Here is an 18,088-nt window from a genome sequence, read left to right as displayed (position 1 = left end):
GAAGATATTGGATGCTGATGAGTGGAGAGCATTAAAAAGTGCAACTGTGGCCAATTAAATAGCTCCAAGTCTATTCCCTGCTTTTCCTCCTGTGGCTTTTCCTTGTCATGGAGACTAGTTAGTAGTTTCCCTGCGGGACTCCTCCACTCATGGGAGCCGTAACCAGACACCTGCTTTTTTTGTTTTCTTCCTGGGTGGAGGATTTTGGTTGAGCAAGAGGTGCGTCACAGATCTTCGGTGTCAGTGACACGATTGTCTAAGGAAAGGGTGAAGTTGTTTGCCTTTAAATCGACCACTTTCTAATCCACTGCGGCTATTGAAAGGAAGAGAGAGATACAGAAGGGAGGTGTACGTGGATGCGGGCTGCGGTCGCATATCTGGATCTGGATGCTGTGCTGCACACAAATTTCCTGCCACTGATATTTTACTGGAAAAAAAAGAGATGAAGACTGGCAAGAAATCCATCATAGGTAAGGCGGTACCTTTGATTTGCTGTCTGGGTAATTGGATTGGATGCTTCCATGCAACCAACGCACGTGATCGTGCAGCTTGAGATGTGCGACTTGTTTATTTATTTTTTTTGCCAAGTCACTGTCCAGTTTATTTTGCCTCGTCATCTCATTTTATACAGAAGGACTTAAAAATGTGATATGGATGATGCCAGCATTATTTTAGTGATGATGTCATCATTTGTCAACAACCATTTGAGATTGATGGGGGAGTTTGCCTCGCAACAAGTGGCCGATGTGGTTGGAAGCCATTTTTGTTGTTTGCAGATAGACATCCAAAATTTTGTTGTCTTGTTAATGAGTAGTCAATTTTTTTTTTGGGAGAAGCTGTGTTTTTTTTTTTTTTGTTGGTTTAGCCACATTTGTTATCAGACTTTGCTTTCTTAAAGTGATGCCACTCACGTCTGATCAAATCAACCAAACAAGATAAAGCATTTTCCACATCGTCTCCATGGAAATGGACACAGTTATCTCCTACTCTGGAATTCAAAAGGGGAAACAAACACAGTGTGATTCCAGTCACGGCCCCAGGAGATAATTGTAACTGGACTGAGCTGGATTTCGCTTGTGTTTCCCGAATATGCGAGACTAATAGAAAAGAAAAACAGAAGCGAGCTGGTGCTGGTGGGGAGATTTTAAGCAGGCGAACATCTCTGTCGTGACTGCGTGGGCGTGAAAACGGAGGCGCGTGATGGTTCCTGCACCGTGCAAACAGACTGCTGGTATTAACTGACCATGCTAGTAGTCATTAGCCAGCAGTCGGGTTTGCCTGCTTGCGTGACTCATTCCGCTACCTTCTGCCGTCTTATAAACACAATTAATACGCCAACATGGTAATCTTCTCATCGGGAAGTGATAGTGGAGCATCACGCTTCAGTCACAAGATGGAACAGGAAGGTTTTTGTGAACGTGGCATGTGACTATTAACAAGCACAGAGAAGATGCTTCTCTCAAAAGTATTACAATAGGGAAATGGAAAATATTATTTTAGCTGTAGACTAAAAAACGGCGCCTTTCCAGATGGAAATTTGAAACTGTTTAACCCCCAAATGTTTTCACAGTAAATTGGCTTCATTCTAATATTGACCTAGTACAGAACCTTATTGGATTAGCAAACAAAACAAATAACAGCTAGCACACAAGGCTTGGCTAAAACACCCAGTTGATTTGTTTTTTTTCCAGCTCTGTTGCCTAACACTAATTCATCACACTTATTGCGGGAAAGAGAGTTTCCATTTCTTTTCTTTGTTCAATTTACTGGCATGGTGTATTGTGTTGCGGCTGCCATGACGCTGCATTGGCACCCTGCTGCCGACTTTACAAGTCAGTGAGCGGAAACCAATTGTTTTGTCTCATCATCGTCGTCATCCATGGACGACATTCCATGTGAAGAATTAAAAGGAATGAGGCGAGAAAGACTAGAAGAGAATCGATGTCACGATATCCCCATCTGACGTAATTCTTTGTGTAAACAGAGCCGCGTGTTTGCGCTGGTAGATTGTCTTTCGGCACGACTGCAGCTGTAAGTGCGTTTAGTTTTTTTTTTTTTTTTTTAAGGTCAGAATGAGCACTTGACTTCCGCTTTCCATGACACAAGTACTTTTGGCCTCATGCCGTTTATGAATGCATGGCTGTCACATGCAAAACGGAAAAAAAGAAAACCACAAGGGATTCTCCATTGGCACATGAATGCTCACACCTCCAAAAAAACAGAATGACTCACTGGCTAGTTTGGAAGGCAGATATGTTATACCCCCCCTCAAGCTCAGATGGCGATTTGCATAACGGCACACTTATGTAACTTACAAGGTTAGTGGACCACATCCACAACAGATGGACCCATCGTTGCCGGCCGGGGGGGCTTAGAAGAGCAATGGCGTCATGTCTCATTTCTCTGAATTTTAATCAATCCGCTTGCCTGGTAAAGTCACCTTGACCTCATGGTTGAGGAAACGGGAGATGCATCAATAAAAATATTAACTGTGCGTTGCTTTTCTGCTATTTGGGTTGGATGCAATGGACCTTATGTGTTTTAAGAATTTCCAGTGCTTCTCCACAGGCACATATTCAATTTTATTTATTTTATTTTTTATTTTTTTTGCTGCACTATGGCAGCCTCCAATTGGCAGAAATGAGGAGGAAGAAATCCTCACACTCCCACATCTTCCTCCTCCTCTGCAGTGAGCTCGTCATTAGCCACCAAGTAAAGATGCAGTGGAATCCCGTGACGTCACGCCCCGACCGGTTGTCAAGGCGACGGTCGTGACGTGAGTGGGCGTCACCAGCCGTACCACGTGTTTTATATAAATACAGTGGCCGTCCCGAGTCGGCATTTGCCAAGTTCGAGCGGAGCGAGTTCGCTTTAATTCTGCGTGCGTAATTGGAACGAAGCAAGGTGGTGCCATTTGATTTTGAGATTATCACAGAGGAAATATTATTTTGGCTATTTTTTTTAACTACGTCTCAACATGGCTGTGACTGAAGCGGGATGCGACCTCACGTACTGCAAAATGAGGGGGATTGTTGCTGTTCTCACCGGTAAGCGACCAAAATCGTATCATCACGCCGCGTCATGTATTTTTATTTAACCTATTTTTATTCAATTGTGAGTTTTCTGTCGGTGTCTTCAATACTCAGCATAGTTCTTGTTTTACCTAGTTGGATGATGACGTGTTCTTAATTGCGCTTTGGTATTTTACGCGCAATTACGCGTCGCACCCATCAAACGAATACATTTTAAATAACGTACAATTGTAGTTTCTTGAGTGGATCAAGACTTTTTGGGGATGGAAAATCTTTTGTTGGCTGCCACCGATGACTGAGTGACCCAAGAGGTTGCGTAACGAATAAACCCGCAGCAGTATTAAGAGTTCCAATGGCGCAAATCTGTCCTATAAAGGGATTTTTGGAACTCGCACACAACGGATTATCGCACTTATTCCTTCTCCATTTTCACAGGAATAAAAGCTCTTTTGTTCACTCTTAAGTATGTCCTTTGTCTATTGTCCACACGCTCACCTTGCCAGAGCATTGCAAAATCGAAGTCTACCTTTATAAAGACGAATCAGAAACAACTATCGCAGCATTTTCAATATACATCTTATGATGTGTACCTCATGAGATGTTTTAACTTCATGCTTCCTTTGTTTCCACTTTCCAGCTTTCATCAAGGAGAGAAAAATGGGATTGAATGATTTCATCCAGAAGTTGGTGTCCACCCCTCATATCTGCCAACAGTGAGTAAACAATATGATTTGCATACAAATGAAAATTAGACCCAAGGAGCATTTTGTAGTTATTTCTTACCCCATTTAGATCACTGGCCAATCTAATCTGCCACCCTAGAACATTCTGTGAAAGCCTTAATCTGGCTCCAAGAAGCCAGGGTAAGAATAGGCCTTTTATGGTGAGCCTGTAACAATCCACCCCACTGCTTAATCACCTGTACACGGTGTCCACAAACCTATAATCAAATTAAAACATAATGTTAATTAAATTAGCGGGTTTGGTCATTAGATCAGGGTCTGGTATTGTGTAAAAAATCAAAAGCTCTGTATCTAAAAAGGGCAACTAGCTGCGTCCTTGCAGAGCTGCCTCGTCATGGGTCAGACACTTAAGCTTTTGCTCAGACGGTTTAACGCCGAGGCACCTGTTGTAAACTTGACCCGTCTAACAGTTCATTCACTCGACAGCAAGTGCACGCTAATGTCAGAATTGCTCTTTAAATGCATCATTGTAATGTTGAAAAGCAGAAAATAAAATGATCCCTTTTTTTTTTCTAGCGTTGAGGTCAACAACTTCCTGAAGATTGATGAGAATCAGAATGAAGAGGTTGAACGTGAGCTTGCTGAAAGAAGGGTAAGCAGAAATACTCACTGTCTCATACATTTTTTTTCCTTGTGAACACTATTAACATTTATTCGTTCCTTTCTTTAAGGAGTTCCAAATTTCACAAAGTTCACTCGCTGAGGACACTCAGTAAGTACTTGATTTTTACAATTACGATTGCTAAAATTAAAATTCTCTGCAAAATCCTAATCCTGTATAACTCGCTTCTGTAGGATCAAACCCTGCGATTTCGACTACCTCAAGATTATCGGCAGAGGCAGCTTTGGAAAGGTAATTTTTTATTTGTGATGCCTTTTTCTTAGATTATTTTCCCTTGACGCTAACGTGCATTTGCTCTGATCCAGGTTCTGCTTGCACGACACAAGGAGTCCACCAAATATTATGCTGTCAAAGTGCTGCAGAAAAAAATTATCCTGAAGAAGAAAGAGGTACAGTTTTCTACATTTTCAAAGGTCTTGTGTATGAATATATATTCTGTTTTAATCATGCTTTTTTTTTTACTGTTTCCAGCAAAAGCATATCATGGCTGAACGTAGCGTTCTCATGAAGAACATCAAGCATCCCTTCCTCGTGGGGCTGCATTACTCCTTCCAGACTACTGACAAGCTTTACTTTGTACTTGACTACGTTAACGGCGGAGAGGTACGCCTCACCTGATCTCGACCTAAATCACAGATGTTTGCTTTTGAAGTTAACATCTTTTGTCCTTTCAGCTCTTCTACCATCTTCAGAGAGAAAGAGTCTTTCTGGAACCCCGGGCCAGATTTTACACTGCAGAAATTGCAAGTGCACTGGGCTACCTCCACTCACTGCATATTGTGTACAGGTAATGATTAAGAAACAACCAACAGCGCCCTCCTGTGGACAACTATAAGAAAGCATTTTTTTAACTTGTATCTTTCTCATTTTTCCTCACAGGGACCTCAAGCCCGAGAACATCCTGATAGACTCCCAAGGCCACATTGTCCTCACGGACTTCGGTCTCTGCAAGGAAGGTCTTGAACCCAACGGCACAACAACAACTTTCTGCGGGACACCAGAGGTACAATCCAAGTCCATAGATTATGCTCCATCAACCAATGTGACAAACGAAGTAACTCTTGTATTTAATCTTCATAGTATTTGGCTCCTGAGGTTCTCCAGAAGCAGGCCTATGACCGCACAGTTGACTGGTGGTGTTTGGGATCTGTACTCTATGAAATGCTTTATGGACTTGTAAGTTGAAAGTGGGACATTATAGCTCCTTTCTCATCCATGTGTTGGATTAAACTAAACGTGTCCTCCTAACTTTTTTTTGCAGCCTCCTTTCTACAGCCGCAACACAGCTGAGATGTACAACAACATCCTGCACAAGGCTCCTATACTCAAACCCAATGTGTCCAACTCGGGAAGAGAGCTGCTCGAGGGGCTCCTGCAGAAGGATCGTACCAAGAGGCTGGGGGTTAAGGATGATTTTGTAAGTAGGCAAAGCTGAATTTATTACAATTGCTGTAAAGACACGTGGAATAATTTATATATTTTTCTCTCTCTAGCTTGAACTGAAGTACCATTCCTTCTTCTCACCTATCAACTGGGACGACCTGATGGCCAAGAAGATCACGCCACCCTTTATTCCCTCTGTGGTAGGTTCAACTAAACATTGCAGTAGGAATCGATATAAATTATTGTTACGAATTCTGCTTATTGGGATTCATATCGCCTGAAAAAAAGAATAGAGTGCAATACCTGACTACAACCACTAGAGGCGCTGGTTTTGTTTTGGTTAAAAACAACTTCTAAACATGACATTTCCTACTTGCTTTTGCAGAGTGGCCCCACAGACCTGCGCCACTTTGACCCCGAGTTCACCCACCTGCCTGTGTCCTCCTCCCTGTGCAATGACACCTTCAGCGTGACCGGCAGTATCAAAGAAGCAGCGGGGGCATTCCCGGGATTTTCCTACGGGCCTCCAGCAGACCATTCCTTTTTGTGAATGCCAGTATCATTCTGAAACGACAAGCTCTGGATTGAGTTTTGTTTCTGACAGCGGGACCTCACGTGTCTACAAGGGACGTACTGAGGGTCAAACTCGTTTTACATGACTCGTGTACTGAGATGGACTTCCATAATCAATGGCCCAAAGCTTCTGCCTCTAGCAAACTAAGTGTGCCAAGTACTGTTCCGCTACAGGACCACACAGCTCCTGATGTGACGATGAGAAGTGCCTGATGTTTAAAAAGCAATCGGGACGGCTCCTGCAAGAGTCAACTACGATTCCACTCGACCTTTGACAGGGGCACACGAGCCGTCCGAGGTGCTGCCTTCATTCCACGATCGCATAAACTTTATGTTGGAACTGAAATCATCAAAGTCCATTATGCAATTTGATTTCATGTTAATGCACATGTAGAAACATGGGTCAAGAAAAATATCATCTCTTTGGACCAAATTTAACAAGAATGAAAACTCCTATAGATGTACATTTTCAAAATCTATATTTCCATAAACACACACACACTTTGTAAAATGTGTACATTAACATTTCCCAGTGTGTACTGTGTATCTAGATATTTATCCATAGATTTAATGAAAACTATATTTATTGAACAACAATATATATGTATATGTTATGCCATATATTATTTGATCTGGAATATGTGATTCCACCAGCAATAACCGGTCTCAACAATACATATATCAATCATTGTTAGCATAAACGCTCCAAACTATACGAAAGATGTCTTTGTATATATACTGTGTGCATCACGTAGAGAGAGAAACTGTGAATGTTTTGTGCCTGTCCAAGGCGGCCTGACCCACGTATACTGCGTGTACAGAACATATCTCTTTTCCATTACCTGTTGTTCCCTGCAGTAGAAATCTTGATTTATTTAAGTGCTTCATTAACTAGGAACAATAGGATGGAGCAGACTTTGGCATTAGCCACAAGCCTTCTGCTTAATAGGGTTCTTAAAGTGCAATAAAATCCCATTGGCTTTGATGGAGGATTTATCGACGGATCTTACAACAGAATGGGAATAGTAATGTATGAAGTTGGGTTATGTTGTTGAAAATGGATGATTTATTGCCCATGCATTTTAGATGCATGTAAGAGGTGTATTTTAAAGCCTGCTGAAAAAAATTACTGCACAGTTCCACATCATTTCTTCCATATTTGGAAGTTGTAATTTTGTATTTCAGTGTGTATTTATTTTTCCTGCTATTGTTACCGTACGATGAAAGTAATTTACATGATCTACTTAAATATTGAAATGTCCAATTCCAAATAAAATCTCTTACCTGAACACCAATGTTGTCGTTGTCATATTGATTCATCAATTTTCTTTTGCCTACAAGCACAAACATACACATACTTAGTGGTACAATTTTCCAAAGTTTATTTATATACAACAAATACAATATTTATTAAGTTGTACCTGTTAATGACAACATAATCATCGTTATTACATACCAGTGAATGTAGTAATAAACAATCAAATGCTCTGCAACTGGATTGCAATTAACCTGTGATCAAATAAGAGAAAATTAAAATAAATATATGCTTTGGTTTTATAAAGGTTGGGAAACAATGCAGGAGTGAGTAAACATTTCCTCACCTGTCGACAAGGCACCTGGGGACGCAAAACATGTGAATCGCCAATGTGCGCATGCGCATCTTGCGCAGCAACGCCAACTTCCTGCAAAATAGTGCTCCGTTTCAAAGACAAAGCTTTACACTTTGGATTCAATTGGAGATTCATAAATGTTAGCGTTGTGACTTCTCACCTTAAATGGTAAGACTGGTTTACTGATTGCAGTGCCAATATAATGCGTTGTTTTTTTCCCCAATCGGCTTGACGAATTTTGCTGCGGCAGCAGGACTGGGATGCTTCGCACGCTGCCATTTCGGTATCCGCTCCTATGGCGGCCGAACCCGACTAATGTCTGGAGCAGAAAACTTTTATGCCCGTGCAAAACTCATCATCTCATTGCCAGTCTGACGATCGTATCGCTCATTAACTAATATGGACAATTAATTTTAAATATAAATAAGAATGCTTTCGGTTTTGCTATTTGTGAAACTTTACTAAGCGCGTGAGTGAATCGCTAACAACGGTCGTAGCTTAACGCGCTTTAAATATGAGCCATTCGAGCTGATCATAACATTCGATCATTTGTAAACAAACTGATCGTGGCCATATGTTGTTATTACCGACCCTTAAATCGACGTTAAAGAGGTAGCGTTTCAGGAATTAGTCTGGTGCCGTTTCACCTTCAGAGACTTCTCTCATCTCGGCTGGGTTATTTGCTGGTTCCTGCTGATAACGATTAAATGCTCCTTGATTTGCAAAATGCAAAGCGATGATGGAGAGATGGGTGGTGCAGATGTGGTCCGAACTAAAATGGGTCATAACGCGATAAAAGCTTTTTTTTTTTTGCAGTATTGCTTATGCAGAGGTTCAAAAAAACGTGTGGAATAACACTAACACGGCATAAATGTGACATCAGATAATAAAACTTTTGTTGTTGTTTTGTTTCATTATGACTAATGTATGAATACGGTGTTACATTGTTATTAGCTGGTAACAACACTTCTTTATGTCATATCACATAAAAATCTTCCCCACGACAAACACTCACTGTTGAACATAATTACTGCACATATTTGTCTAAAAATTAATTATTGAATACAAAATAAAAAGAGAATTATCGAGCCTATCACACAAACTAATTTATTGCATGCATAAAGAGCATTTTTATATTAATTATTCATTTACTGGAAATAAAGTTGTTCCTGTTGTTTTTTTAACCCAATAATTAAGTACAGGTCAGTATACGATTTGTTTAGTGCGGCCAGAAAAGTATACAGCCGTGGTCTTAGCATCTCAAAAGTGTGTCAATAAATTCGGTGGCCGCCTGTTCTTTCCCAGGTGTTGAGTTCGCGTGTATAAATCTTGTATAAGCTGACAGATGCTTCCCATCGGACAGTGGCACACTTTTGATTTGCCTCACGCGTTGGTGTGGTGTTGAATTTGCCGTCTGACCTATTTTCATCTTCTGTGTCCACATTATGTCAGATACACGTTCCACGTCGCCTACTTTGACGGGGAAAGGCCGGTTAAGCGAGCCGAGCGATGAAACAAGGTTAGATCTTATCCCCCGGGGGCATCATTTGCACCGGCAGCGTCCACCTGAGCGAGAATGTTTTCGTTTTACGCGAGTTAGGTCACATGTAAGGCGGCACGCTTCCCTAATCCCACGCTAAGCACGAGCGTGGCGGGCAGTCACACCTGCCTCACCTGTAGGTCCCGTGCAGGATAGGTGACCCAGACGCCCCACTTCCTGGGCTCCTCGTCGGGGGGTGGCGCTTCCATGTGTGTTTACTTATCAAGGGGAGGGGAGAGTTTTGTATTGGGCAAAAACTACATAAGGCGTCACTTCAATCCACATTTTCAATGGTCTCTTCGACCCTTTGTTGAAGCAGGGTCCGCACAGAACTCCCGAGTCCAGAGACTAGGCTGTGACGGCGCGCTATCTTGTCGGGTCGCTCTGCCGCTAAAATGGATGACTCGCAGGAGCTGCCGGTAAGTGTGCCCGCATTAATGACTAATGATTTAAAATTGGGCCGTCCTGCACTGACTCTTTCCCCTCATTTCGCCACAAACTGTTCTTTGGAAATACATTTCTTGTTTCTGAAAGCATCTTGTGAGCTTTTTCCTGCCAGAATGAGATATAATGCTTTCTTTCGGGGCACAGGCAAAGAAAGCCAAGCTTGAAGTAGACAATGGACTGGAGAAAGAGCAAAGTAATAATAATTTGGGAGAAGATGGAAGCCCTGGCGCTGTGCTAGCTCCGTCGGAGCAGGGAAGCTCTTACTCTGCCCTGTCCATCTCCCAACTCGGTACACGTGAGTAAAAGATATGGAGAAAGATGTAAATGGACAGAAGAATAACTGCTGAGTAAGGATGTTTCGGATTGCAGGAGATCGGGCGACTGAAGGAGATATCGGAGCGGCACCACAGTTGAACTCGTACGCACACTCGGGTATGAACGATATCACTTACTGATCGGAGTGCGAGTCAAACTGATGCTTGTGTTGTGTTTACAGCCACAGACGCAACAGCCGGGTCCGAATACACCCAGCAGGTCTACGAAGGAAGCAAGTGAGTACACAGCATTAAAAAGTTCTTGTCAGTATTTTACAGTAATTGCATTTTTTTTTTTTAGCTCTGTGGTGACATCATACCCCAGCCCGGTGGCCTTCCCTCCGCTGACTCAGTCTGCCGTGTATTCATCTTTTCCACAGACAGGCCAAACGTATGGCCTCCCGCCCTTCGGTTAGCCCATTTTGTCCTTCCTTTCTACCGATCTGCTCACTAAAAACACGCCATCACCTCGCTTTAGTCGCCGCACTCTGCTTCTGCACTGTGGAATCGATTTGCTTTTGGGTTTTTCCCCCCCCCCCCGCTCCCAAAAAAACACCAAAGCCACAGCTTGACGGGAGGAATTTTTTTTTTGTCTTTCAAAAAACTCCTCGCCGTCTCCAATAACCCTCTTGCTGCTTCTTTCCTTCTTTGCTTTTCCTATCTGTTCGTCTTTAGGTGCTATGTGGCCAGGCATAAAAACAGAGACAGGTCTGCCAGAGGCGCCCTCTGGTGGCCAGCCTGGGTTTCTCAGCTTCAGCACCACATATACCTCAAGCCAGCCAAGTCAGCTGCACTACTCATACCCCAGCCAAGGCAAGCTGCAGCATCACTTGCTCAGGACAATGCTGTCCCACTCTTGAGGAGAGCATTCTCCTGTGGTCAGATGGCCATGTGACTTCCTCTTTCCTGTCACCTTGACTGACACACATGTACGTTCCTCTCAAGGCTCAAGTTTCACAACATCCAGTGTGTACTCCAACATCCCATCAGCTACAGCTGCAACCACAGCAGCCACCACGGTAGCTCTCCAAGTAGGTCATGGATTTTTTTATTTTTTTTTTTTTAATGTCAGCATTCTAGATCAATTTTTTTTGTTGGGACCTCCTCAGGAATTTAGCGGTTACAACTCGCTGGGACAGAGCCAGTTCTCGCAGTATTACAGCCTGCCTTCCAGTTACGTGCCCGCGGGCCTACCCAACAGTGACGACCACGGAGCCGCCGTGGGAGGGGCCGTGTACTCGGCCGTGAAGTCCAAAGAAGCCGCCTCGGCCGCATTACCTCCCAGAGGTACGTTTTGCTACCTCACCTCTCATCGACTTCGACTTTACACCACCGTCTTTCTTTCAGATGCGTCCCCGCCGGAGAATCTCCCAGCGGGGGCCGCCCTGCCCACCAGCGTGTCACATCCTGCTGGAGCCAGAGACCAAGATGAGGTGGGACGCAGGAACTCGATGGGAAAAGCGAAAGGAAAGGCCAAAAAGTGTGACAGCTCTCCACCTACTGAAAATGACCTGGAGGTAATCATGCTAGTCAAAGTCAATGTTTTAAGATGACAGCAATGTCAATAATTACCTTTTTTTTTTAGCGTATCTTTCTGTGGGATTTGGATGAGACCATTATTATATTCCACTCACTTCTCACAGGCTCCTTTGCGCAAAAGTTTGGCAAGGTATGGCGATGTAAATAATTAATAAAAATAGCCAAGATGTCTTCTGTATTTTAATTTTTTTTTTTTGCCCTACAACATTAGGACCCAGCGAGCATGCTGAATTTGGGCTTGCAGATGGAAGAGTTTATTTTTGAGTTGGCCGACAACCATCTGTTCTTCAACGACTTAGAGGTAATGTCACAATTTCAAATCACCGCAACTAACCCAATACAGAATACAATTTATAACAACGAGTTCTGCTTTCAGGACTGCGACCAAGTCCACGTTGAGGATGTCGCCTCGGACGACAACGGGCAAGACTTAAGGTGCTTTTCGTCAAACCATGCCAAAATATTTTTGATTATTAGGACGGATTTTTGACTCGTCCCCTGTTTCTTAGTAATTACAATTTCCTGGCGGACGGATTTAACGGCCCCAGCGGCGGAGGAGCGGCAGGAGCCGCTACAGGCGTCCAGGGAGGTGTGGAGTGGATGCGGAAACTGGCCTTTCGCTACCGCCGCCTAAAAGAGATTTACAACAGCTACAAGGGAAATGTGGGAGGTGAGCTGGCGCAAAATACCCCCCTTCCTTATTTACTCAAGAAATTCCAGTTTAATTCTATACATAATATTTTTCAAAATACTTAATTTGATTGCAATTCTGTTTGTGATCAGCAGAGGGCGCACAATACCTATTTTTTTTACCGTTGCAAATAAAGTCAGACTTTGGACATCAAACATGTTTCAGTTCTGATAAATAGAAAGTGTTTGTTTTTCCACTGTTTGCTTACGCCAAAATTTAAATTTAGAAACTACACAGAGATGATGATTAAAACAATAATATGACTTTAAATAATGCTGCACTTCTGCAGGCCTGCTAAGTCCAGTGAAAAGGGAGCTGCTTCTACGGCTTCAGTCTGATATCGAAAACGTGACCGACTCCTGGCTCAGCACAGCGCTAAAGTCTCTACTCCTCATTCAGGCCAGGTCTGCTTTAATTGATCTCCCTCCAAAAAAAACAAAAGTTAGTTATAAATAATAGTTTGTTCCACCAACAGGGGGAAGTGTGTTAACGTCTTGGTCACCACAACTCAGCTGGTACCAGCGCTGGCTAAAGTGCTGCTCTATGGCCTGGGAGATGTTTTCCCCATAGAGAACATCTACAGCGCCACAAAAATAGGTACAGCTAAATACAGCCCACGTTGTCAATGACCGTAGTACTGTCGATCAATTTTGACTTTTGCTTGCAGGTAAAGAAAGTTGCTTCGAGAGGATCGTCTCTCGCTTCGGGAAGAAAGTCACTTATGTTGTCATAGGCGACGGGCGCGATGAAGAGTTTGCAGCAAAACAGGTACATTTTTTTCAGTTATAAGTGGAAAGCAGAAAAAGTTAGTGCCGTCCAAGCTCAACTTAATATTTTTGTCGCCCTACATAGCACAACATGCCTTTCTGGCGGATCTCCGCTCACGGCGACCTGGTCTCCCTGCACCAAGCGCTGGAACTGGACTTCTTGTAAACGGCATTCAAGGAGAAAACTCCAGCAGCCAGTTATTTTTTGTGGACGGACACAGATCAAGAATCCTCTGCGCCTCCCAACGCTGCGTATTTACAGACAGCTGCGGGCTCGCTGACAGATGATCAATATGGACTGAGTTGGAGCCAACTGTTAGGAACGGACTCGGCGTCCATTCGGCTGCTTTTAATGTCCTTGTGGCCAGCACTCCCTATTCTTTGGCAGCTAATCTCGCCACAGTTAAAAAAAAAACAATTGTATTCATTCGGACGTCTCCCTCCTTGATTTCAAATGACTAAATAGCCTTTGCTTCATGTGTGTGGTGTTTGCATTCAAAATGTTTCATCCGACATTTATTTCTGGGCTCGTTTGCACTCGTTTTGTTTGCACTCAGTTTGATAACAAATACAGTGAACCCCTGCTAGGAAAAAAAATGGAATTGCCCCCCCCCCCTTCCCCCAGAATGGATTACAATTGCTTTAAATTGCCACAAAAGCACTATTTGCATCAATGAAACTCCTCAACTCACTAAACCTTAGTTACTTGACACAAAGATGGCGGAAAAGCACTATTTTTTTTTTCTTTTTACCCCTCAACTACTTTAACATAATCCGGGAATACCGAATTGCGACTATACAGGGGTTCACTGTTATTGATCATCTGTTTGCTCATTAGTTTTTATCTCCAACTGCAACATTTGAAATATAAGAAGGAAGCCTCACACATTTCTATACAATCAATTCATATTAGTAACAAAAATTTCGAGCCTGTTGAAATGGTGCAACTTCAGATGAGCTGAAATTTCATTCACTTTTTGAGAGGGGGGAGAAAAAAAATGTTTTCCCGCATTTACAATATTGATAAAATATTCTGCATAGCACAAGCTCAAGTGTCCTTCAAGAGTGTTCCCATATGGAACTTGGTATTAAATTCAAGCATTGGTTGACATTTGTTGTTTAAATAAGTAGATAAGAATGTGACCCTTGTAAATAATTATCTAAGTCACATTTTGGGACTCCACTCGGATGATTATTGATTTGATCCCCCACACACACACACGTACACAATTATTGTCAGCAGTGCTTCATTCATGCAATTAAATGTCAAACCAAATATTTACCAAAAAAATACTAAAGCATCTTGAGAAATGTTGCTTTATGTTTGAAAATATGCTTTATATTGGAGAATACAATGCATCGTCATTCAATCGGTACAAAGCAGATCAAAGGTGGATGTGCAATACATTTTTCTATTGCGCGTTAGTTTGACACTAAAGGGGGGGGGCAACTTGGTCCGCACGACATGATGACTGAACAATTCTGAGCCTGAAGGTTTTCGTCTTTACTCACTCGCAGCTTTTGGATCGTTAAGAATGTGGATTTTGAGTGTTTTCTTCATTTTGTTTTGCATATTTATATTGTGCCTTTAACCATCTGTATGCATAATCTCAAAGGGAAATGTGTACGTTTTTGTTTAGTCCTCGTAACTATGTATTGTTATCCTAAATTGCTCTTTTTTGGGGGAAAATTTGTCCTTTTGTTTTAAATGTACTCGAGGAAAAAAATAATCTCGACTCCTGTGTGTGTGCTCTGTATTACTGTTAAATAGATTTAATTACATTTATTGGTTGTTGTGACATCTTGGCTTGGAGACAATCAAGAAGTAATACATAGTATTACCGGCTCGAAACGACAATGCGGTAAACAAATTGAACAAAACATTTGTATTGTTTTTGTTCACTTTATGTACAATTGACAAAATGGCTCTACTATTTCTGATACATGACACAATTCTGTGATAAAACTGCATGTCTGTTTTAAAGTAAACAATGTTGACGGTTCAATGTTATTCAAAGCTTTTTTTTTTTTTCTAAATCATCTCATTCAAGGGGGTCTTTTAGACCACCGTAGCTATCTAGGACCTCAACAGATATCTGTAAAGATTTTCTGTTTATCTGATAAAGTCAATACATTGTAAATACCCTGAGTATTGTCTTGGAATATTTTCACGGCTTGTATTTGTTCGCAATACATTAAATAAATACATTTGAATGACAGTAATTCAATTAAAAATATAGATAGTTATTTTAATAAACTAGTGGACGTTTTAGGCAAGAATAAAATTAATATTGTCAATACATTGTAAATACCCTGAGTATTGTCTTGGAATATTTTCACGGCTTGTATTTGTTCGCAATACATTAAATAAATACATTTGAATGACAGTAATTCAATTAAAAATATAGATAGTTATTTTAATAAACTAGTGGATGTTTTAGGCAAGAATAAAATTAATATTGTTCATATGGCGACACTATTTGTGATTATAATGATTCTCATAACCAAGTTCTGTAAACATTTTGCTTCTTGTGATTGTCTGCAAAAAGTTCAGTACAGGTTCTTTCAAAAAAAAAAAAAAAAAGTGCTGACTATGCAGGTGGTAATAGATCCTCCTTGTTGGAAATGGAGAACTAGTTTCTTGTGATGTTCATGCACATGTCATGAGTAGAAATTCTCCGCCAGTTTCCTCATTCTTTTATTGGTTCGTCTGACATCGGCTCGTGACACGGTGCTGTCCACTTCATCATCAATGGTGGCGCTCCGGTCGCCAATGTGAGCTGAGAACATGACTACCTTCTCTGGAATGCTCGTGACATCTCCTTTCAGCGTCTTTTTTGTGACGTTTGGATGAAAGCACTTGTAATAGAGTATTTTGACTATTAGTCCAAAGATGTAAAGTGCGACCACACTGCTGGCAATGATGCAAGCATACATGAGGGAGATTTCAAAATGGGGTTGTGTGTATATTCTCCAGCACCACAAGCCGCACATGAGGGAAGTATCGAGCAGGATGAAGCTATGATACACCGTCGTCTTGAATCTAGTCTTCTCATCCACCACGTTGAACCAGTTGAAATACAAAATGAGGCCCACGGTGGCTTGGTAGAGCCACTCCCCACTTGGGCTGTCCATGAACTTTGGTTTGGAGTACCACACGCAGAAGAAGAGGATCATCCAGGAGCAAATGAAGTGGCTGAAGATGAAGCAGGGCAAGACGGACGCAAAGAAGGCAATGGCGGCCAGACGGGAGAAGATGAGAAGTAGGTTCCAGATAAAGTAGATGACAAACGAGGCAATGCGTTGCTTTTCTTTTTCGGGCAGGAAGGAACGGAGGGCGCGGTGGTACATGGAGAAGCTGGAGGCGATGGCTGAAGCCGAGATCGAGGCCTTCACCACTGAGGACGACATTAGACATGCTACAATGTGGCGGTTCGCTAGTCACGAATTTCTGAAAGGCCCGGAGTTTCTCACAATATGGCAGGTTGCAAAATGGAGACAGACAGTCCTCAAATGGGCATTATAATATAGAAATGAACACTATACTGTCTTTTACTGCCCCCTGGTGGTCAAGATATTATTCACCCCATTCCATTACTGTATGCTTTCTATTTAATGATTTTCTTGCTTCATTAAAATACAAATTGCAAAAATGCCATGAAACAATTCAAGTTTCTCTTAAAAAAAAACATTTTAAGAAAAACTTGAATTGTTTCATGCCATTTTCATTCATATTAATGGGTAATTTTGGATAGAAAGTGCATTTTTATATCTAACAACAATCCTTTAGGCACATTTTGGTGTCAAGAAACTATGCACGAGTGAGACGAGGAGTTTCATTTGCTCAAACTTTAGCTTTGTCTGACAGAACAGGTCTCTCGTGACTATAACATTAGAAGTGGTACCTGTCCAAGGATCCACATGTCCCCTCTGCAGCATGATGGTAAGACTGAGGACCACTTGAGGTGCACTCTCTGAAAAAGCCTCAAAGAGTCGAAGCAAGCTGAGGTCGTGAGTCAGGTACACCGCAGAGTCCGAGTCTTGGTTCTTTGTAATGCACCTGCACGGTGTGAGCTCAACAAGACCAGCATGTCTGGAAAAAGGAAAATATGGAGACTCAAAAATCCACTTTTTTAAAAAAGTTAATTTATATTGATTAAAAATAAATGTCTTTCATATTAGTTCGTTGTTCATTTGCACCTTGATTCAAAACTCGAACTTCAGAACAGAGCTAGACGTGCAAAGAGGGGAAGAAAAAGTATTACATAACTCCAAGATGCTGAAACACACCTTCCAGAAAATATAGCGGCGGTAAACACAATTGCTGTAAATCTCACTTTGCACTTTCTTGCAAATCGAACAGACTTCAAATCAAGCGGCCTAAGTCACAAACAAATCCCGTCGAAATCCAAACTTACGAACCTGAAGTAGACTCCAAGCTGCAAATAGTGCACGACTTTCAATTGCCTCGGACTGAGACACCTTTCAATCGTTGACATCCTCTCAAAGTCATCATAAGTATACCAAAGCCAGCTGTAAGTCTGTACAAGCACCGACGAGCCCAGAAGGACGAAGATCAACACCCCGAGATAGACGTATTCTTCTTCCTGGTACAGAGATACCACAGCCCAGATGTCCAGCCCAATGTCCATCAAATGTAAAGCCAGGCTCACGTAATTGAGGACACAAAGAAATTTCGAGAACTTGAAGACTCTCATGGTTCCACTTGGACTGCAACATACCAACTGACTGATTCGAAGTCACGTCGCTTAACAGAAGTCCGTTGGACACGCCCCCTAAATAAAAACCCTGCCCTCAAGGACTATT

General features: G+C 42.0%; 3 protein-coding genes and 1 long non-coding RNA gene across 9 annotated transcripts; 2 read left to right on the top strand and 2 right to left on the bottom strand.

Annotated features, from left to right (window-relative positions):
* Positions 1–260: 260 nt before the first annotated feature.
* On the top strand, positions 261–7,648 carry LOC148379934 (serine/threonine-protein kinase Sgk1). 2 transcript variants are annotated; one of them, XM_088366207.1, is made up of 13 exons: positions 261–470; positions 3,670–3,745; positions 4,292–4,367; positions 4,447–4,487; positions 4,571–4,628; positions 4,703–4,786; positions 4,869–5,000; positions 5,072–5,184; positions 5,277–5,400; positions 5,478–5,573; positions 5,659–5,814; positions 5,891–5,980; positions 6,166–7,648. In XM_088366207.1, the coding sequence occupies exons 1-13, from the start codon at positions 443–445 to the stop codon at positions 6,328–6,330; spliced, it is 1,239 nt and encodes a 412-aa protein (XP_088222333.1). In that variant the 5' UTR covers positions 261–442; the 3' UTR covers positions 6,331–7,648. The 2 variants fall into 2 exon arrangements, with proteins under 2 accessions (XP_088222333.1, XP_088222332.1); XM_088366206.1 differs by lacking the exon at positions 261–470 and adding an exon at positions 2,830–3,047.
* On the bottom strand, positions 6,498–9,069 carry LOC148379933 (uncharacterized). The gene is made up of 4 exons (XR_015855255.1): positions 8,124–9,069; positions 7,955–8,035; positions 7,810–7,862; positions 6,498–7,687 (listed from the first exon to the last, which is right to left on the bottom strand). It is a non-coding gene; the product is annotated as an uncharacterized LOC148379933 (long non-coding RNA).
* Positions 7,979–15,484, top strand: eya3 (EYA transcriptional coactivator and phosphatase 3). Of its 5 annotated transcripts, XM_088366202.1 has the most exons (19): positions 7,980–8,131; positions 9,416–9,482; positions 9,823–9,922; positions 10,095–10,245; positions 10,320–10,382; positions 10,447–10,501; positions 10,566–10,675; positions 10,940–11,077; positions 11,210–11,295; positions 11,374–11,551; positions 11,612–11,781; positions 11,850–11,933; positions 12,015–12,104; positions 12,180–12,238; positions 12,313–12,473; positions 12,784–12,898; positions 12,970–13,091; positions 13,162–13,262; positions 13,347–15,484. In XM_088366202.1, the coding sequence occupies exons 3-19, from the start codon at positions 9,899–9,901 to the stop codon at positions 13,425–13,427; spliced, it is 1,788 nt and encodes a 595-aa protein (XP_088222328.1). In that variant the 5' UTR covers positions 7,980–8,131; positions 9,416–9,482; positions 9,823–9,898; the 3' UTR covers positions 13,428–15,484. The 5 variants fall into 5 exon arrangements, with proteins under 5 accessions (XP_088222327.1, XP_088222325.1, XP_088222329.1 ...); XM_088366201.1 differs by having other exon boundaries at positions 7,979–8,131; positions 10,095–10,239; positions 12,015–12,238; XM_088366199.1 differs by having other exon boundaries at positions 7,979–8,131; positions 12,015–12,238.
* LOC148379931 (XK-related protein 8-like) lies at positions 14,579–18,031 on the bottom strand. The gene is made up of 3 exons (XM_088366208.1): positions 17,684–18,031; positions 17,167–17,354; positions 14,579–16,659 (listed from the first exon to the last, which is right to left on the bottom strand). The coding sequence occupies exons 1-3, from the start codon at positions 17,977–17,979 to the stop codon at positions 15,923–15,925; spliced, it is 1,221 nt and encodes a 406-aa protein (XP_088222334.1). The 5' UTR covers positions 17,980–18,031; the 3' UTR covers positions 14,579–15,922.
* Between the last annotated feature and the right edge of the window lie 57 nt (positions 18,032–18,088).

Source organism: Syngnathus floridae, chromosome 21 (genome assembly GCF_059516105.1).
Source record: "Syngnathus floridae isolate MCC-2025c chromosome 21, RoL_Sflo_1.0, whole genome shotgun sequence".
Lineage (NCBI taxonomy): Eukaryota > Metazoa > Chordata > Actinopteri > Syngnathiformes > Syngnathidae > Syngnathus > Syngnathus floridae.
Note: the sequence above shows the minus strand (reverse complement) of the source record. Positions and strands in the feature narration are given on the sequence as shown.